General features: G+C 36.1%; 1 protein-coding gene across 2 annotated transcripts in view; it reads left to right on the top strand.

The window, feature by feature from the left end:
* LOC105002366 (xin actin-binding repeat-containing protein 2-like) overlaps positions 1-19,840 on the top strand; it is a 78,820-nt gene that overhangs the window by 14,090 nt on the left and 44,890 nt on the right. Inside the window, exons 2-3 of one of the 2 annotated variants that reach the window (XM_010858938.1) lie at positions 12,981-13,141; positions 18,641-18,778. In XM_010858938.1, the coding sequence (XP_010857240.1) occupies positions 13,085-13,141; positions 18,641-18,778 (195 nt within the window). In that variant the 5' untranslated portion in view covers positions 12,981-13,084. Of the gene's footprint in view, positions 1-12,980; positions 13,142-18,640; positions 18,779-19,840 lie in introns of those variants that run through there. The other variant, XM_010858939.1, reaches the window with a different exon arrangement.

The raw sequence follows: 19,840 nt of genomic DNA, 5'->3' as shown, positions 1-19,840 counted from the left end.
TGGAATAGCCTTGAGATTCATATGGATCAGTCCAGTGCTATCCTTTCTACTTACTAGCTTTGAGATTTGGGGAACTTTGTAACTTTTATTATTCTCAGACTTGTATCATCTCAAATTATCTGGATAATAATACCTAGGATATATAACACCACCTAAGGAGACAGGAAGCTAGTGAACATATATTATTTACTATGTGCAAGATACTATGTAAAACTCATTGCTTTAATCAGATATCCCTCAGTCCTTACAGGCATTCGGGTTCTGGTATCATTTTCTTGTTATAGGGAAGAAGAAGACTTCCAGGGGTTAAGAAATTTGCTTAAAGTCAAAAGTAAGTGTCAGAGACAGAATAAATATCAGGCTTTCTGGGTCCAGAGTAGATGGTTAATCTCCCTTGGGTTTGCCTCATGCAGGATGAAACCCAGGTAGAACGGATATAAAACGGGTTTCAAAATGAGCTTAACCCAGCCCTGTGCTGGAGGAACTTGCATACAGGTGGAAGGGGAGAAAAGTAGGGATGACAGAAAGATTCAACAATACAATAAAAAGTAGCACATAATGCAAACAGAAGTGTAATTTTCAAACATTGGGAGAGCACAGTAGAGAGAGCTACTCATTGCTTGGGTTAAGTGGGAAAAATCTGAAGAGAAATTAAGCCATTATGAGGATACATGTGAGGGACTTTTCAACCCCATCAATATGATTAGTCTTGATCTATTTTACTTCAGTTTCATCTCAGTATAAATGAATGTGGTTTGGGGGATGGGGATGTGGTATGTGTGTCACCAAGTTCCTTTAGGATTCCCCACCTCAGGAGGACTCCATCTGCTGCATATTCACAAAAGCTAACTTCCTTGGCAGGGCCAGCCATATGGGAACTTTTTATTCCTAAGTCAGCATGTGGAAATGATGCAAGCTGTTGTAGTTCTATTTTTAGACACAAGGCCAGATCAACACTTAGAACACTGTGTTTCTTGAGGATCACTCTGGGGTTTTTCTTTTCTTCTCTTTTCAAGTAGAGCAGGACTAAACACAACAGTGATTACTTTGTGCCCTGCCCTGAGCACTATGCGTGGTCAACAGTTGTTGGTGTTCAGTCTTTAAGTCATGTCTGACTTTCTGTGACCCCATGGACGGCAGCACACCAGGCTTCCCTGCCCTTCACTATCTCCTGGAGTTTGCTCAAATTCATGTCCATTCAGTTGGTGATGCCATCCAACCGTCTCATCCTCTGTTGCCCCCTTCTCCCTCTGCCCTCAGTCTTTTCCACCATCAGGGTCTTTTCCAATGAGTCAGCTCTTAGCATCAGGTGGCCAGAATACTGGAGCTTCAGCTTCACCATCAGTCCTTCCGATAAATATTCAGGACTGACTTCCTTTAGGATTGATGTGATCTCCTTACTGTCCAAGGGACTCTCAAGAGTCTTCCCCAGCACTGCAATTCAAAAGCATCAGTTCTTCGGGACTCAGCCTTCTTTATGGTCAACAGTAGATGAGTAATAAATGTTTACCAAATGTATGCTGACAGCCTTAAGGGGAGAGTTTATCAAATACCCTTATTGTATACCTGGGATACAGATTTAAACAAGAAGAAACTTTGATGGAATCATGCCACCACTTCCCATGCCCTGAGGCAAAACAAATCAATAGCAATGAGAGTAGTCCTGGCTTTGTATTTCCTTCCCTTACAGAAAAGCTTGACTCTGTCCCTGCTGGCTTGGATCAATACCTAACCCTATCTCAAGTTTGAGCTCCACAATGAGTGACCGAAGAAATATAGATGAAGAATTTGCTTGATTTCCAGTTCTAAACTCAAGCTTATAAGGACAAAAAAAGAATTCACTTAGAGGCACAAAAATTCACTTTGTTGGTTTCCCTTTGATTTATCCCTAGATACTCTGAAATAAAGGATTTGTGTGTAGATGTTTAGGAAGCAGAAAGGGACATTCATACCCTTCATTAAAAGTTTACTTTATAATGTTATATGTTAATGAAAAACACTTACATAAAAGACTGTGCAGAGTTAAATAGCCTTGTACTCAGAAATACCAGAACTTTTTCAAGCTCAGCCATGTATTGTATGATTTTATCTTTTTAAATGTTACTTTTGCCATTAGTAAACTGGAAATAATACCACCCATCAGGTAGAGTTGTTATAAGAATTAGACATAAAATGATGTGTAAGGTTATGGCTAATACATAATTGATACTCATTAACAAGTAGTTATTATTGTAATGCAATATAAGTCTCATTGTGTTAGGGAAATATCTAACAAGACTTATTTTGTAAAAGTATGCATCATCTATAGGCATTTAATAGTTTCAATTTATTTGACCATTTCAAAGAAATTTAAGTCATTTAATTCAATTATTGATTTTTTAACTGGCCAATACTTTAAGCAATCAATTTAAAATATTTAATAGCAATATGATTGAATTTTCAAATATGTCCAAACTAGCTATAGTAAGCACTAATGATTATTTAATTTCCATCTAAATTCTATACATTTATAACTGCTCTTGTACCAGGAGAACTTCTTATGAGATGCTAGGGGCTGCAGAAAAGAGAAGACAAATCTATACAAGAAGTTGTTATTACAGTTAGAAATGGCAGTTCTGTTACTCAGAGAGATTAGAATCTAATTGGACTTTTATACTAAGTCTTATATATGAGTAAGTGAACATTTATTCTTTGAGGCACAAAGAAATTCAAAGATGTTTCCAACAGAGCATGGTTTGTGTGTATAAATCTATGAAATTTGGGGCAGCTAGAACTGAAATACGCCATAAAAATAATTTACTGTGTAGTGATTTCCAACTTGGTGAGGTGTATATATATGTATGTATAGTGGATGCTTGTATTAGTTTTCTATTGCTGCTGTAACAAATTAATGCAAACAGTTATTAATACATACAATTGTGCTTACAATAGCACAAATCCATTCTATTACAGTTCTGGAGGTCCAAAACAAGTTTCACTGGATCAACATCACAGTGTTGCCTGGGATGCCCCCCACCCCTTCCTCCTAGAAGTTCTATGGGGGAGTTTACATTTTTAAGCTTTTAGAATCTACCTGCATTCCTTGACTCATGGAATCTTTCCTCTGCTTTCAAAGCCTGTAGCTTAGATTTTGTATTACATCTCTCTCTCTCCCCCACCCCAGACTTCTCCTTCTCCTCCTCCCCTCCCTCTCACTCCTCTTCCTCTTCTCCTTCCTCCTCCACTTCTTTCTCCTCTTTTTCTTCTCCTTCTTCACCTTCTTCCCCCTCTCTCACCTCTGTCATTACCTCTCCTTTTTGACTCTGACTCTCCTGCCTCTCTTTCCCTCATGTGAAACCTTGTGACTACATTGAACCCACCTGGACAATCCTGGATAATCTTCCCACCTTAAAATTCTTAATCACATCTGCAAAGTCCCCTTTGTCATGTATTGCGTTGACCAGAAAGTACATTCAAGATTTTCTGTAAGATCTTGCAGGAAAATCTGAATGAACTTTTGGTCAACCCAATAAAATATCGTATTCACAGATAATGGGGCCTCTCAGTGGTGCAGTGGTAAAGAAACCACTTGCCAATGAAAGAAAAGCAAAAGACACAGGTTCAAGCCCTGGATCAGGGAAATCCCCTGAAGAAGGAAATGGCAACCCACTCCAATATTCATGCCTAGAGAACCCCATGGACAGAGGAGCCTGGCGGGCTACAGTCCATGGGGTCACAATGAGTCAGGACATAACTGAACACACACACACACACACACACACACTCACAGATTTGGGGATAAGGATGTACACGTCTTTTGAGAAACTATACTTTGTTTACCACATTGCTAAACCTTGTCTTTCTCCTCTGTAAGGCAACTGGATGTGTAGGATCTCTTCCAGTGCCTGAATAAGAAGAAGAGTGGTTAGGGAAGATTTACTAAGAAGGCAAGAACTAATCCTTTTTATTACCCTGAGAGATGATCTGTTCTTGTTAATGTATAAATCGTGCAAATCACATGAATGAATGGATTTTGGAGAGGTGACTAGAGTACACACGACACAATGCTTCTGGGGGGAATGGGGCCAGAGGGAGGTTGGTTTAAAAGGTGGAATCTGATTTACTGGGTGCATATGCCACAGCATGCCTTTCGTGCCGTCATGTCAAACAGTTTTACTCAGTTAACTCTCTGCCCTTCTTCTCCATGTTTTTTTTAAACACTGTAAATTAATGCAGGATTTGCTATACACTTGCTCTTTCATTTTATTCTCCACCTATTTCTTGGTTTTATAATATTCAAATAAGGGTAAAATATATAAAACTCAAATTGAGTACAAATTTGACTTGGCAGCAGCATTCTGAATGCTTAAAAGAGATGAATTTTATTATTAGCTGAGGGATATGCAAATGTTAAGAATTATAGAAAATTTATTCATGCTAATGGCTCTGAGTCTATGGTATGTCCATAGATTTGATCTGGTGTACACAAATTTGAGCTGGGTTATAAATCATATATTTAGATTTTATGGAATTTAGTTCATCATTCTCCCAATTTAGTTCTAAGTCAATTTTCTGAGTACTAAGTAGTTGACTTCTTTAGAATGCATCCAGAATATAATAGCAAGGCTATTAATATGTCTCCAGAAGTACACTTGCCTTTTGAAGCTGACATCTGTATTTGCATCAGCTTTGTGGACTTTTGTGACACTCCAGCTCATTCTTTGCCTGGCTTTTAGTTTGGACTAAATAAAGGCTTTTTAAATTTATTTTAGAAAATTTCTAATAAAAAAATCTTTAAATTCTTATTTTTATGCCTGAGAGTTCAAATTACTATTAAACCTTAGAATTTCTTTTGAGTCATAATTATACATCAGATCAGTATTCTAGGTCTATCTGTTTATTTTATATGTTTTTATTGCATATGCAATGAGTCAGTTAGCAAAAAAAACAACATCATTTTGTTGTTTGAATTTTACTTCATCTCTTTCCTTGGGAAGGTAATTGTTTGGGTTTGTCTTTTGGTTTTTGGACATTTGTACTTCTTGAGATATAGCATAGAATTGTACTTAAGTCACAGAACCCAGAGCCAGATTGTCTAGCTTCCTTTCCAGCTCTGAAGCTTACTAGCCACCTGATCTTGAGCAAGTTTGACAGTCTTTCTGTGTCTCTGTTTCCTTATCTGTAAAATGGAGATTAAAAATAAATATAGTCTCTACCTCATAAGGCAGTTGAGAGCATTAGGAAGACTAATGTCTGACATGTAGAAAGCACTTTATACATATTTTCTATTGTTTTTTTGCTTGTGAATCATTCTTTTGAGTCATTTTTTTGTCTTTTCAATAATGTTAGGTTTTTTTTCAACCAGTGTTCTTTACAGAAAATTAGAAAATTAACACTTCAGCCTATTTATTATACTTGTCTGTCCTCCAGTTTTCTTTTGTCTCAATACATATTTTGAAAGATTTTGTCACTTTGAATTTTTATGCTGAGAAAGTCCAACTGAACTCATTTTATGAATTAGCTATATCTCTCTAAGGAATTTTCATCATTTTAAAAATCAGTTAAGTCTTGCTTTAGAAATAAGATCAAGACAAAGCACTTGGTGGTGTGAATCTGGTCATATTAGGTGTTTTCTAAATATTTTCCTGACTTTGACATGTGGTGAGAAACTCTTAATGTTTTCCTCAAAACATTGCCTAATTTTCCCAACACGATTTGTTGGTAATTCTGCTGTTTCGTTCCTCTTCTGCATCTTCTTCTCTTCCACATGGTCACATGCCAACTCTTTCTTGTTTCAGGGCAGATATTCCACTTCTCAGGATGCCTTCCTGACACCTAACGCAATGACACACCCAGGTAGATTAGGTTCTCCCCATCCCAGGGGCTCCCAACTCAACCTGAGGGAAAACCATAAACGCTCTAAACTAAAATTGCCTGTCTCTCTTACCAATTAGACTGGAGGTTCTGGAGCATAATGAATATTTATTATAAGCAGTATTTGTTTAATAATAAATAATACATAAATGACATTAAAATAAACCTTATTAAAGTATAATTCAGCTAATTTATTTTTGAAGTTTCATATGGCAAAGATGGAAAAACATTAAAGTCATCCACAGCAATTATGTTTACAACAATTATATAAAAATTCTCCTTTTTGTTACAGATGACCTTTATATGTTTCTGTTCTATGCTAGTCAGCATCCAGAAGCCCATTGTTGCTATGGCTTCATAGTGGGATGGCATCTTCTATTTATAGAATAGCTCTCTATTTCATTGAACATATTTTTGTTTTTAATGCTACTGCATGAAAGGAATATAGCCATGATAACTCCTCTTCATTTATTTTTGCCTGGCAATTTCTTGCCCAAGATTTTCTTTTTAAATTTTGTCTTGCAAGTGGCGTATGACTGGACTTATTAATATTTGTCTTTTGTCTTTTAGGTGAAGTTTGGCACATGTTTATTTACATTTGGTTTTACACTATTGCATTTGATTTTGTTAAGTCTCTGTGTTTTCTTTTTGGCTGACTTGTTCAAAGGATTGTGTCTTGATTTTTATTGACTTTTCACATGAGTACCAACTTGAATTCATGTAGACTCTAGTTCTCAGAGTCTTGAATTCACATAGACTCTAATTCACAGAGACTCTAGTTCTCTACGGAAACTAAAATTTCAGTAATCAGTTCTCTAACTGCTTTTAGTGTTCAGTGTTAAAAAGAAGACATCCTGAATTTTGCCTCATCATCACAGAAATCCTTCATCTGTCTGGGTAATTTCTTTTCCTTGATTCTGAAATGTTTTACCAGGATTTACTATCAGTGTTTTAAAATTACTTTTTATCCTGGATTATGGTAAATACTTTAAATCTACCAATGCCCAACTTTTATTTTCAGCAAATATTTCTTCTATTTTCAGCAAAAATTCTATTTTTCATTTGTTCTGCTCATTCCTCCACCTTCCCACTGAAATGCTACTATCTTGCAGTAGCATTTTGAATTTTGCTGTCTTTTCTCCATCTTTGTCATCTTCTTTCACATTGTCATTAGTATTTCGCTATTGGTTTTTCTCTTCTGCAGTATATGAAAAATAAAGTCGCTCAGTCATGTCCAACTCTTTGTGACACCACGTACTGTAGTTCACCAGGCTTTTCTGTCCATGGAATTCTCCAGGCAAGAACACTGGAGTGGGAAGCCATTCCCTTCTCTAGGGGATCTTCTGGACCCAGGGATGGAACCCAGGTCTCCTGCATTGCAGGCAGATTTTTTACCATCTGAGCTACCCGGGGAGTCCTCTGCAACATATAGTAACTCTATTAACTGCCTTCAATGTGTGCTTTAAGTCTTCTAAAAAAGTTTTATACCTTTAGTTCTTTTCCCACCTTTGATAACTTTCCTTCTGATTTCACCACAGCTAGGAAATCAGACACACCTCTGCTTACACCTGTGCTCTAAATCAGAGAGACCAAATATCAGCTTTACAACTCAGACTCTAGCAAACAGTCTCTTAGTGAAATAAAGAGGTCAAAGTATTTTTTTACTTTATTTCACATAGCTCGTATTGCGCAGGCAAAAGGGAGAAGTAAAGAGGTGACTCACAAAAATTTACACCATCCTTGTGCAAGCCAGTTTTGAAGCTCCTGGTGTTCAATATCAGTCTTTCATCCAATAACATCCATTGACATATCGTCTTTTCCATAAAACTTTACCCACAACTACGATTTGGGAACGGGCCTCTTGTATTTTGAAAATAAGAAGACATATTTAAATTTAGAAAATGTGCTGAGATTGAATCTTGCTTTAGAAATAAGATCATGACAAAGCACTTGGCCGTGTGAATCCTGCCACATTAGGTGTTTTCTAAGTAAATACTTTTATGACTTTGACAGTATTTTGAAGCAATACACTGAGCCTACCACTATGTATCTAGACATTAACCTTTATTTCCAAGTCATTACTCTAAAAAGACCCTAGAATTATATTTATAACTTGTTATTTCACTTTTTAGACATGCTCTAGGAACATATCATTTATAAAATAAAAATACTGAATTGCATCTTTGAAAATTCCTGAACAGCTAATTCAAAGACTAGTTCATAGCAAATGTCTCAGTGACCCTTTTGAAATGCCTCTTGATATTAGTCTCTGCATATTTCTAAGAATTCTTTCACTGATAACAGAAATTGTGAAATTAGGAGAAAATTTCAAAGTGTATTCAAAACATTGACTATTCCTCATCATTTTGTATATCTGATATTTTAAAACTATTATCACCTCCAAGAAAACACAGAAGACTGACTATGCAAACCCTTCTGTGACCGATTACATGCAGATGAATAATTGCTCAACAAAATCAGGGCATTCTGCATTACCTTGTACTACTTTGCTTTTTTTAAAATTCCCTAAACAAGGACTTTCCACAGGAAGTAAAACTCAAGGAAGCATAATAAATTTTGCAACCTAGGTAAATTTGCTTGATTGATCAATTGGTTTAGTCAGTTTCTTCATTTTTAAAAACTGCAGAAGAAAAGCGCATGTTTGGGGCTCATGGAAAATAGAGACATGAAAAATAGTCACAGACTCTCTCATGATTTAAGAAAATAGGAAGTGGACATCAATTGGGTCTAACTGGAGTATGTAACTTCTTATATTACAAAAGGTAATAATAGAAATCTTTTCCCTAAGAATCTCAGAATTCTTTGAAAAGGCATTCTTACCCTTGGTTTCCAATAGTCTCATAATAACAGCTTAGATTTGTTAGTGGTGTATATTCTTTCCAAGTGCTTCCCTATATGCTCTTTCTGCTTTACAGGATATATTCTATTGCAGAAAGAATTAATTTTGGGGTGGATTAGCAATTATTTTCTTATCAGCAAATAAAACATTCTATATATAGGGTTACAATAGAGTCTAGGCTGGGCTGGAAAACTCATTAACTGGAGATTTGAGAGAATTCATTGAACTTTTAAAAAAGTTTATTTACTCATCTGCACAGTGAATTACCTCTAAATCCCAGAGACAAATAACTTCTAGAACAATGGTTTTGTGATGTAAATATTTATAATGCTTCCTATCAGAAATAGTCATCTAAAATTTTATTTTCCCTTCCTCTTTTTCACAGACCACTGTAGCCTTATAACATGTTACTCCACCCTCTGTTTTCCATTAGAACACTTACAGGTCCTATTATTCCCTATTTTCTGCACGTATTTTATGACAATAGCATCTTTAGTTTTCAGTCAATTATTAGTAATTTTTTAAAATTATTTAATTTTTAAAGGTTATCTTCCATTTACCGTTATTACAAAATGTTGGCTATATTCCCTGTGTTGTACAGGATATCTTTGAGTCTGTCTTATACTCACTTTGTTCTGTATTGCCTTTCTCTTTAAAGTAACCCTAAACTCAGTTAACACTGTTTCTAATCTCAGTCGTATTCTGAAAGAGCATATCATGAGGTCAGGCAACCAATGTTCCTATCTTCTTTGCCACACATCACTAAGAAAGGGACTGTCCTTACAGATGGCTAACAAATATATGAAAAGATGCTCAACATTTCTTATTATTAGAAAAATGCAAATCAAAACTACAATGAGATATCACCTCACACCAGTCAGAATGGCCCTCATCAAAAAGTCTACAAACAATAAATGCTGGAGAGGGTGTGGAGAAAAGAGAACGCTCTCACACTGTTGGTGGGAATGTAAATTGATACAGCCATTATAGAAGACAGTATGGAGATTCCTTAAAAAACTAGGAATAAAACCACCGTTTGACCCAGAAATCCCACTCCTAGGCATATACCCTGAGGAAACCAAAATTTAAGAAGATACATGTAGCCCATTGTTCATTGCAACACTATTTACAATAGCTAGAACATGGAAGCAACCTAGATGTCCATCAACAGATGAATAGATAAAGATGTTGTGGTACATATACACAATGGAATATTACTCAGCCATAAAAAGGAACGCCTTTGAGTCAGTTCTGATGTAGTGGATGAACCTAGAACCTATGATACAGAGTGAAGTGAGTCAGAAAGAGAAAGATAATATTGTATTCTAACGCACACATACAGAATCTAGAAAAATGGTACTGAAGAATTTATTTACAGGGCAGCGATAGAGAAATAGACATAGAGAATAGACTTATGGACATGGGGAGAGGGGAGGAGAGGGTGAGATGTATGGAAAGAGTAACATGGAAACTTATATTACCATGTGTAAGATATATGCTGCTGCTGCTGCTAAGTCACTGCAGTCATGTCCGACTCTGTGCGACCCCATAGAGGGAAGCCCACCAGGCTCCTCCATCCATGGGATTTTCCAGGCAAGAGTACTGGAGTGGGGTGCATAAAATAGATAGCCAACAGGAATTTGCTGTATGGCTCAGAAAACTCAAACAGGGGCTCTGTATCAACCTAGAGGGGTGGGATGGGGAGGGAGATGGGAGGGAGGTTCAGAAGGGAGGGGATACATGTATATCTATGGCTGATTCAGGTTGAGGTTTGACAGAAAACAATAAAATTCTGTAAAGCAATTATACTTCAACAAATAAATAAGTTAAAAATAAAAAAAGAAGCTGTTTTATGAACCTTACAAATGTACATCAGGTGTCATCAACATCAGGATAGGAACAGATGGGTGTGCTGCCTCACAGTACATTCGACAGGAAGCATCACCTTGTTTTTCAGATGAGGAAATTAAAAGACATTGACTTAGGAGGTTAAAAAACATGGACACAATTTATTTGCTCCAGGTAGGTTTTCTACTCCACTACCCTGCCTGTGTAGGCAAAGTCACTGATGGGGAAAAGAGAGGGGGAGAGAGAGAGAAAAACAGAGAGATTAAAATGTAATGTCTTTTCTGTGATCAGAATAAAGAGCCACAAGGCAATGGAAGCCAAATCTCTTTCATACTCAGGCAACTGATTTCCTGACCATTAATAATCTTAGGCATTTCCCAGTAAGTAGGATAAAAATTGATAAAAATTGAAGTATTTGGAAAGTAAATACTCTGTACATTTTTGCAAAAATAAACTACTGACTTTCTATTAAGACAGATAAAAGAATGACATATTTTATGAATAATGTACAAAATGAAATTTATATCATAATGTGGAAAACCTTTAGTGGTTCACGTTCAATAAAATTTATATAGTGACCATTTACAACAAGAGTAGTATGGCTGAACATGATCAGAATTCATCTGTACAAATAGACAATGCACAGAGAAAAATAAAGATATATTTTCCTCAGCATGTGAAAGACTTTCAGTAGATTGTGGGAATCTCTTTTTATCAGGATTATCTAGAGGAGTTATACTTTTGTGTGGATATATAGAGTTTTTGGAAGACAGGTAAATTTTAAAAACTAATTCACATTTATTGTGAATATATCAGGTTATACAATCACAGCATGCATATGATACAATGTCTTATTCCTTTACATTTTGTTTCTTTTTGATATGAGTGAAATAAAATATAAAAAAATTAAAACCTTAAAATATATCCATAATTTAATATAATAAGTCCTTAAGGAAAGCCAAATACTCACGGAGTCAAACTACAAATGATTTTTAATCTCTCCTGGGTCACACATATTATTCTCAAATTGCTGTGTGTACATAAACTTTGAAGTAGCTGATGGAAAAAACAATGTAATAAGATGGTTCAGTGTGGGGACAAGGTGAGAAGATAGGGGAACAAGGCAGGGAGGAAACAGCTTGGTGGTCTGTTAACTGGGGTTTTCTGGGGCTTTGAGTCAGTGTTAGTAAACCAATTCAAATAACAAAGTACACCAAAAACCACTACCCTATGAGTCCAAAAATCAACAAGCCCTAAGGAGAAAGGCAGGGTGTATGAATGAGTGATAGACATCAAAACACACACCTTTCACTGGTTGGCCCCAGAAGGAGCCCTTGAAATGATTTTGGAATTACAATTTTTAAAGAGTGAATAGTAAACCAGCAGAGTGATAGCAACAAAGAAACACTGAATTAAATAACAAAAACTAGTTGTGAAATCAACTCTGGCACCAATATTTAAATAAACATGGACAATCACACTAACCAGGGAGGGTCCTTATATTCCTTTCACATCAAGAAACCTTTAGATGTGTTTCTTTATGCCTAAAAGGAACCGATTAGACCAAATGAGACTACACTATCTCTAAGATGTTTCTGCTTCTAACATCTGTTATCCTGTGGTCATGCAATCAGGCTTTTGCTCTGTTTGCAAATATGTAATATCTAATGCCCTATATTTTTGTCAGGTAGATGGCTTTCATGGGAAAATATCAGGTGATCTGGAATGACTGGTAAAAGTTTTTTTAAAGGGAACTATTAATTCTGTCTTATGTAACACATGCCTCTATGAAATAAAAGGAAAAACTCCAGTCTATAATTCTCATAGCATTCACATATTTTAGATCTATCTCAATAGATCTTTCTAGATCTATCTCCTTGAGGGTTGAAAGGTAAAGTGAGAGGCAAAGAGCAATTTTTAGACTTGCTAAAGATTTAGTCAAACCACCAAATCTGACACTAATTGTGTGATCATGGGAAAGTTTTTTAATTACTCTGATTCTCCATTTTCTTTATCTGTAAATTTTGGAAAATAATGGAACATACTTCATGAGGTGGTTAGAGAAGTTAATGAGATTATGCTTTTATAGCATTTAGCATAAATCCAATACATAGTACTTCAGGAGTTTCATTAACATTATGTGTCTCTTAATAAATACTTACTGTTTATCGGAATGATGGCAGGAAAGAGGGGCAGTACTTTCATTTGCTGTTTGCATAAGCAGATGCTTCTCTATGGGCTTGTAGCTTTGCTTGAAAGTTTAAAAAAAGAAGGTGACCATGAAACATGGGCAATACTGTGGTATATTACAGTCTGCTTTCCAAAACCAGATGTTTTAACTGCCTTCACTGTTCCTAAGATGATGTTATTTTCTTTTCAAAACCTGAATCATATCTGAGCATGCTACATTTGTTTTTAGTGACTACTGGCCCTAATAAGCCTGCAAGTGGATTTGCAGAAGACACTGCCGTGCAGAGCAAGAGTGCATCAGACCTCCAAGAGGTGGTGTCCTTGAAGGAACGGATGGCGAAGTACCAGGCAGCTGTTTCCAGGGGCGACTGCCGCAGCTTCTCCGCCAATGTAAGCTGCTCCTGGTGCTTCTGCATTAAGCCGGCTGATTGTCTGCCTTTCACATGCCCTCTTTACATGGCAATATAAGAATACTACTGGATAAATTGGATAAAGTAGAGAAAACAGAAATACTATGTATCAAATTCAGGGTATCTGAAATTAAGCTTCAGCTCTGCCACTTGCTGGGGCTTCCTAGGTGGCACTAGTGGTAAAGAACCTGCCTGCCAATGCAGGAGACATAAGGGACTAAGGTTTAATTGCTGGGTCAGGCAGATACCCTGGAAGAGGGCATGGCAATCCACTCCAGTATTTTTGCATGAAGAATCCCATGGACAGAGGAGCCTGTCAGGCTACAGCCCCTAGGGTCACAAAAAGTTAGACAAGACTAAAGCCAATTAGCATGCACGCTGCCACTTACCATTTGTATAAACTTGGGCTACTATCTTAACTCCTCTCTGAACTTCAGTTTCCTTAACTGAAAAATGGGAAAAACCACCTACTGCAGAGGGTCTCTGCAAAGAGTCAAAGAGATAATTTACATGTAAGCCATAAGGCACTGTATAAATGTGTTATTATTGCCACAATTATCATTTAACCTATAGCTATTCTCCTCAGGAAGGTTGGGAATTAATTTCAAAATCTTAATAATGTGGGTCTGCCTCCCATCCTCCTTGGTCACATGTATAGTTAATTTAAATTCACTGGCAATATAATTTCTTTTGCTTTTTTCATTTCTCTGTATGCACTAAATCCATTACGAGTAGCTTAATCAACATAGAAATGAGGGAGATTAGCAATGTAGGCACTCTGCTAAACCAATTATGATTATAGGAAACAGCAGGATTCAGTAAGACCACCGATTTTTAGAGCCAGTGCATAATAAAGTCATATTCAAAAGAGTTTGTTGGGCTCCATATTCTGTGGCCTTCAAGCCACAGGATTTGAGAAGTCATGTTATTAGTAGAAGCTTTATAGTTTACTGGAATGTAAGGATATTCTTTTATAATTATAATCTTCAAATTAGCAAAGATGTTCATTTATCCAAAAGAGAGAGAGAATAGCCAAGAAGGGTGGTATTCTAAAATAGCTACTGTGAAGCGGCATTTTTCTTTACAAATTATTCAGAGACAAGAATGACTGTGCCAAACTCATTAACAATACTGCAATTCTAGATGACATTTAAGATTTTGCATCGTAATTAAAATACATTTGAGACACAGCATAGATGCTGAATGAATGTAGAGAAATAAGTATCTAAATACTTCCAAAACAAATAGTATCCCTCCAGCACCTCCTGCCAGCCTTCTTACATAGCACCCCCTGCTGGATCATTAAGCAACTTCACCGCAAGTTAGATAATAAATTGGAAAAATGTTTCTTGGGGAAACAAGCTGACTTTGAAAATACCTAGATAAAGACTAGCTATTTACTAAGCTATCTTTTATCTAGGAAGACTTTTATCTTGCTAGGCACGAGGATACTATACCATAAAACAAATGTGTACAAGGCATGATTTGTATTTATAGTATGTTAAAAGGAAAACATTTAAATCGGGCACATGAGAAAGTAAATTTCTCACTATTTCATATAAAAAAATTTTAATTTCAGTGCTATTCTGAAGAAAGTCTATATAAAAGGAATGTAATAGTCCCTGTGTTTCCTGCCCATGTACAGATAAAACAAACTGAGGGACAGCGATTTGTGGGAGGTCATGTAATTAGATAGCAACAGAGCCAGACTAGATTCAAAGTCTCTTGACTCTAATACTCTTTTAACTATATTCAACTGCCTCTTCTTATACAGGAAAGCATCTTTGGTCCAAAAAAAAGCCCTATTGTTTGGTTTGCCCCTAAGCTAATATTTTGAGAAAAATGAGCACATATATTATCTCAGAGAAATCCTGATAAGTATCTAAGATACAGCAAAATAACTGCCTCATTTGGTCAATTGCTTCAAATGTTTGTTTAATCAAAAAAGCGTGGAAACTACTTATAACCAAGTGTTGTCTACATAAATAAACCAATATTTTATGTGCAGAATTCCGAAGTCATTGATTTGGCCCCAAACTGAATCCATTATATTTGAATCACACTGAGATAGTTTCTTTGTCCTAGATCAGTTTCTCTTTGTCCTAGAATCAGCCAGATGGTATTTTGTTGAACATAAAGGAAAGGCTGGGGCTTCCCTCAGAGCTCAGTTGGTAAAGGATCTGCCTGCAAAGAAGGAGACCAGGGTTCAATCCCTGGGTCAGGAAGATCCCCTGGAGAAGGAAATGGCAACCCACTCCAGTATTCTTGCCTGGAGAATCCCATGGGCAGAGGAGCCTGGCGGGCTGCAGTCCATGGGGTCTCAAGAGTCCGACACGACTTAGGGACTACACCACCATCACCAAAGGAAAGGCCTGCCTGTGAAAAAGCATCAGTCCACAGAAGCCCCCTGGAGGAGAAAGGAGAAGTAACATTTATTAAGCAACAAAACAATACATTTTGTGCTGTGCAGTTTCATTTCCTTTATCTTCTTTTTCAACACTTGCAAAAAATCTGTGAGAAATATGTTGCTACTCCTCCGAGTTTATAAGAAAGAAAACTGAGGTTAAGGAACTCTAGCCCAAGGTTTTAAGGCTCATACATGGGATCAGAATCACTGTTTGTCCTCTCCCCAAATTATGTCATTTCTATTAAGCTCTAGAAACCAAGAACAGTTCTTTGTAAACAAAATTGCTGATTCTCTATGTAATATACTCGCCTAGGTTTAAGTGTTATATATTTAAATTAACTTACTATTAAAATAACATTAGGTAGATTTTGTGTTAGGTATTTAAATTGACTTGTTAATAGAATAATTATTATTGGTGTACCCATTAAAATCCAAATCTTGTTGCTGTGTCCAAGAATAGGAAACATAGAATAAGGATAAACATTTTTTGAAAGGTTCAACGCAAAGCAATCTAAGTTATATGGTCATTGACAAGTACAGGGAATAGTTGAGATGTCAGTACCTGGTGGTAACCAAGGCAAAATGATTTCAGTCTAAGCAAAGAAATATCACTCCAGCTCATAGTCACAGGCTGCTTCTTGAGTAAGTCCTGCCATCTTACATAGGTAAACTTGCACTTACAAGCTGAAGTAAACAAGAAAACCTTTTCAGTCCTACTAACTAAACTATAGCTCAAAGGGCTTTCCCCCTTAGGCCAGCGAGTGGCGTCAGGAGTACTGGGTTGTATTACTAGAAAATATTAACAAACTGTATGCGTTGTTGCATGTGGAACATGGTTTAATTCCAAAGCACGATGCTAAAGGAAATGAATGGATGCATTCATTTTTTTCTAATTCGTTTAGTAGACAAGAGGCAATCTATTCAGTGTAAGGACTGATATTTTTGTGCAAACATACATACTAGGAAAGTATCCATTCATTAGCACAATTAATCAGACCTACCAGATTAATTTGCACATCATTTGGACATTGTTTATAGTTGTTGGAAAAGGTCACTTTCTTAACAAAATTTGGCTTGATTTCTGTAATTTGATATTTATATATTATCTATACATGATCAATTGAAAAAGGTCATTTATGTAAATTAAATGATGGGGATAAGAGAAATACTGTAGCCTTAATTTGCCCTTCCCTTTCTTTATCTTAAATTTCAAAAGAGATGCCATAATTTCTTATGATTTTAACATGTATCAAGTGATAGTAATTGACCAGGATTTATGCATGAAGTTTGTTACAGTTTGATAGAAAGTATCCCTTCTTTCCATTGAGCTAATGTGCTATTCTTAAATATTTGGCAGGCCCTGTAACTGGGGAAAGGTTATAAACTTGATAAAGCAACCACTTGAGTATCTGCCAGTAATTCAGACAATCCTGAATGTTAATTTCATCTCTGGTATCTTAGAGTATTGCGTGCGTGTGTGCACGCATGCACGGTCAGTCCTCTCCAACTCTGTGACCGCACGGACTGCAGCCCGCCAGGCTTTTCTGTCCATGGGATATCCCAGGCAAGAATACTAGAGTGGGCTGCCATTTACTCCACCAGGGGATTTTCCCGACCCAGGGATCAAACCCGCGTCTCTTGTGTCTCCTACATTGGCAGGTGGATTCTTTACCACTCCCACCTCTGGAAACCCACTTTAGCGTATAGCAAACCTCAATATAGTGTTGTACTTTTAGTACTTGTTTGAGAAACTATTTCAGTCAAGATTTCAGGATCGTAAGAATCCACAGTCCAAGGAAGCTCAGCTCACAAGTATCCAGTTACTCTCGGGTCTCAAGTCTTCCAGGGTTATGTCAGGACTGGGCCAGACCTCAGGAGACCTTCTGTGCATGAAGTGTCACTGAATCTCCTCCCAGTCTCGTACTGGGACACATCCTAGAGGAGAGTGGGTTGGCCTGGGGCCTGTTTGCTTAACAGTTGTCGTCCCACCTGGGCTTGAGTGCCTGCTGGACTGGGGAATATGCTGAATCGTCAAAACCAAAGCCTTCGAGTTACTACTGCTTCTTACAGGGGCAGAGTATCTGAGACAACTTCTCAAAGTTGTTCAGCTTGCTCCAAGTGACTCCTACTAGAATGAGCTTTCTCATCCATAAACTGCCATAGACCAGGATCTTTCTAAACTTAGACCCTCCCCCCAAACCCAGAGTCTCATATACCAAGGCTAAGAGCTGAGTCCTAGGGTACATCCAGCCCGGAGTATCTGTTTTTCTGCCTAGTTTTTAAAGGCTAGTGTTAAGACAGACAGCTGTGATTAAGACAGGCAGATGTGGGTTCAAACTCCAGCTCCCACACTCACACCCTAGTTGTAAGAATTTAACAAGATGTCTTACTTCCCCAAACCTCAATTTCCTCATTTTAAAGTGAGGATGATAAATGTTCATATCTCACAGAATATGGAGAAGCATCAAATGAAAAAATATATGTAAACATATAGAAGAAAATCACTCAGCACTATGTATTAAATAGTGGTTATTTTTATTAACTTTAATATTTTTGCGTATGATTAAAAATATGCTCCCCTAAAATAACTCCAAAGCTATTTTATTTATCCTTAATGATTTAAGTACATTTTGGAATAAGTCAAATGTTTTTTAATATTCTTAATAATGTGTTACCTATCTAGACATTTGGAATTTTAATAATGACTTTATTATGGATTAAAATTTAATCCATTATCTAATATCTGGCTAGTTTGTGTAGTATGAGAGAAATACATTCTAATAGGTCTAATCTCCAGACATCAAAATCTATCTGAGATAAAGAAAATTAACTCAATACTTTGAAGATTCTTCTAACTTTATATCAGAAGACTGACACATGAAAATCCAATATGGATAGATTATTTTTATTAAGGTTTTCTGTAATAAAGCCCTTCTGAAATAATTGTTTATGTTACTGTCTTTCTATCATACCACCCATTAATAACTGTCAATGATTTTTTTTTAAACAGCTTGAGAATCCCACCCTGAGATGATGTAAAGTTGAATTTTCCTTTTTCTTAATTTGTCTTAGATGCTGGAAGAATCAGAAATGTGCACAGTACCTGGTGGTTTGGCCAGAGTGAAGAAACAGTTTGAGAAGGACAAAATTGCTTCTTCCTCTAATACCTTCACTCAGTACCAATACCAACACCAGAACAGATCTGAGCAGGTAATACTACTATCAGTAAAGGATAAATCCTGTAGGGCTGAAATGCTCTTATTTCAGTGCTAATATAAAACACACATACCCGCCTTCTTTGGTGGTATATTTGTTTACATTACTCATCAAGAATGGTAATTTTGAAATGTTTTGAAAATCATCCTGAAAGCATATCAGCATATTGACTTACTAGAGCATTTTGACATGTTTCTAGAAAATCATACTGGTATATTTTTTTCTCAGCTTGTATTGTCTCAAAAATGAAAATTAAATAGTCTAAGTCAACAGGTAAACAGAAATGTTGAGAACAATATTTACATTGAACCTCTGTCTTTACATTATAACTCATGATAAACTACCTGTTATTTGTTTGCATAGATTAAATTTGAAGCATTATTCAGCTGCTTATTCTGATGAGTTTTCTGCTTTCTTAAAATCATCAAAAATTGAGTAGTGGAACCCAGATGTTATATGAAACTTACTGATGCAACCTCTAAATGTTATCTTACATGAAAGATTTATTTTCCCATTTCATTACTCCATTGTCATTTTTCACCAAATATTGTCATGGGTTATAATGATTTTTGATTGTGAAAACATTAGTAATAAAACTCATTAGATTGAGCCTGGCACTGTGAAAAATAGTAATTGCACTATAAATAGCCTTTCTATGAGGAAGAAAGTAACTGGGATAGTTCTGAAATGTTGTCATAGGACATAAAAGTATTTTTTGTTTTTTTGTTTTTTTTTTTCAGAAAAATCCCAAGGATATTTAGAGTTGTCTCAGTTTTGAATATTAAGGCAGTTGAGTGTGTATGGTGGTAGGGTAGCAGGGAAAGTATATCAGATTAATTAAAAGTCTGATATGTGAATTAGTATTTGTTTTCTTTTTCTGGCTTTTTGAAAAAAAAAATTTAAGTAGATCAAGTTTAAGGCAAGATTTCTTTTAATTTTTCCTAAAGGAAATGTAAATAAATTAAGATTGGATGTTGTGTTTTTTTTTTTTTTTTTTCTTTTTTTTTTTTTTTTTTATTTTTTTTTTTTTTTAAATTTTACATAATTGTATTAGTT

Source organism: Bison bison, unplaced genomic scaffold, assembly GCF_000754665.1.
Source record: "Bison bison bison isolate TAMUID 2011002044 unplaced genomic scaffold, Bison_UMD1.0 scf7180017864452, whole genome shotgun sequence".
Classification (NCBI taxonomy): Eukaryota; Metazoa; Chordata; class Mammalia; order Artiodactyla; family Bovidae; genus Bison; species Bison bison.
Note: the sequence above shows the minus strand (reverse complement) of the source record. Positions and strands in the feature narration are given on the sequence as shown.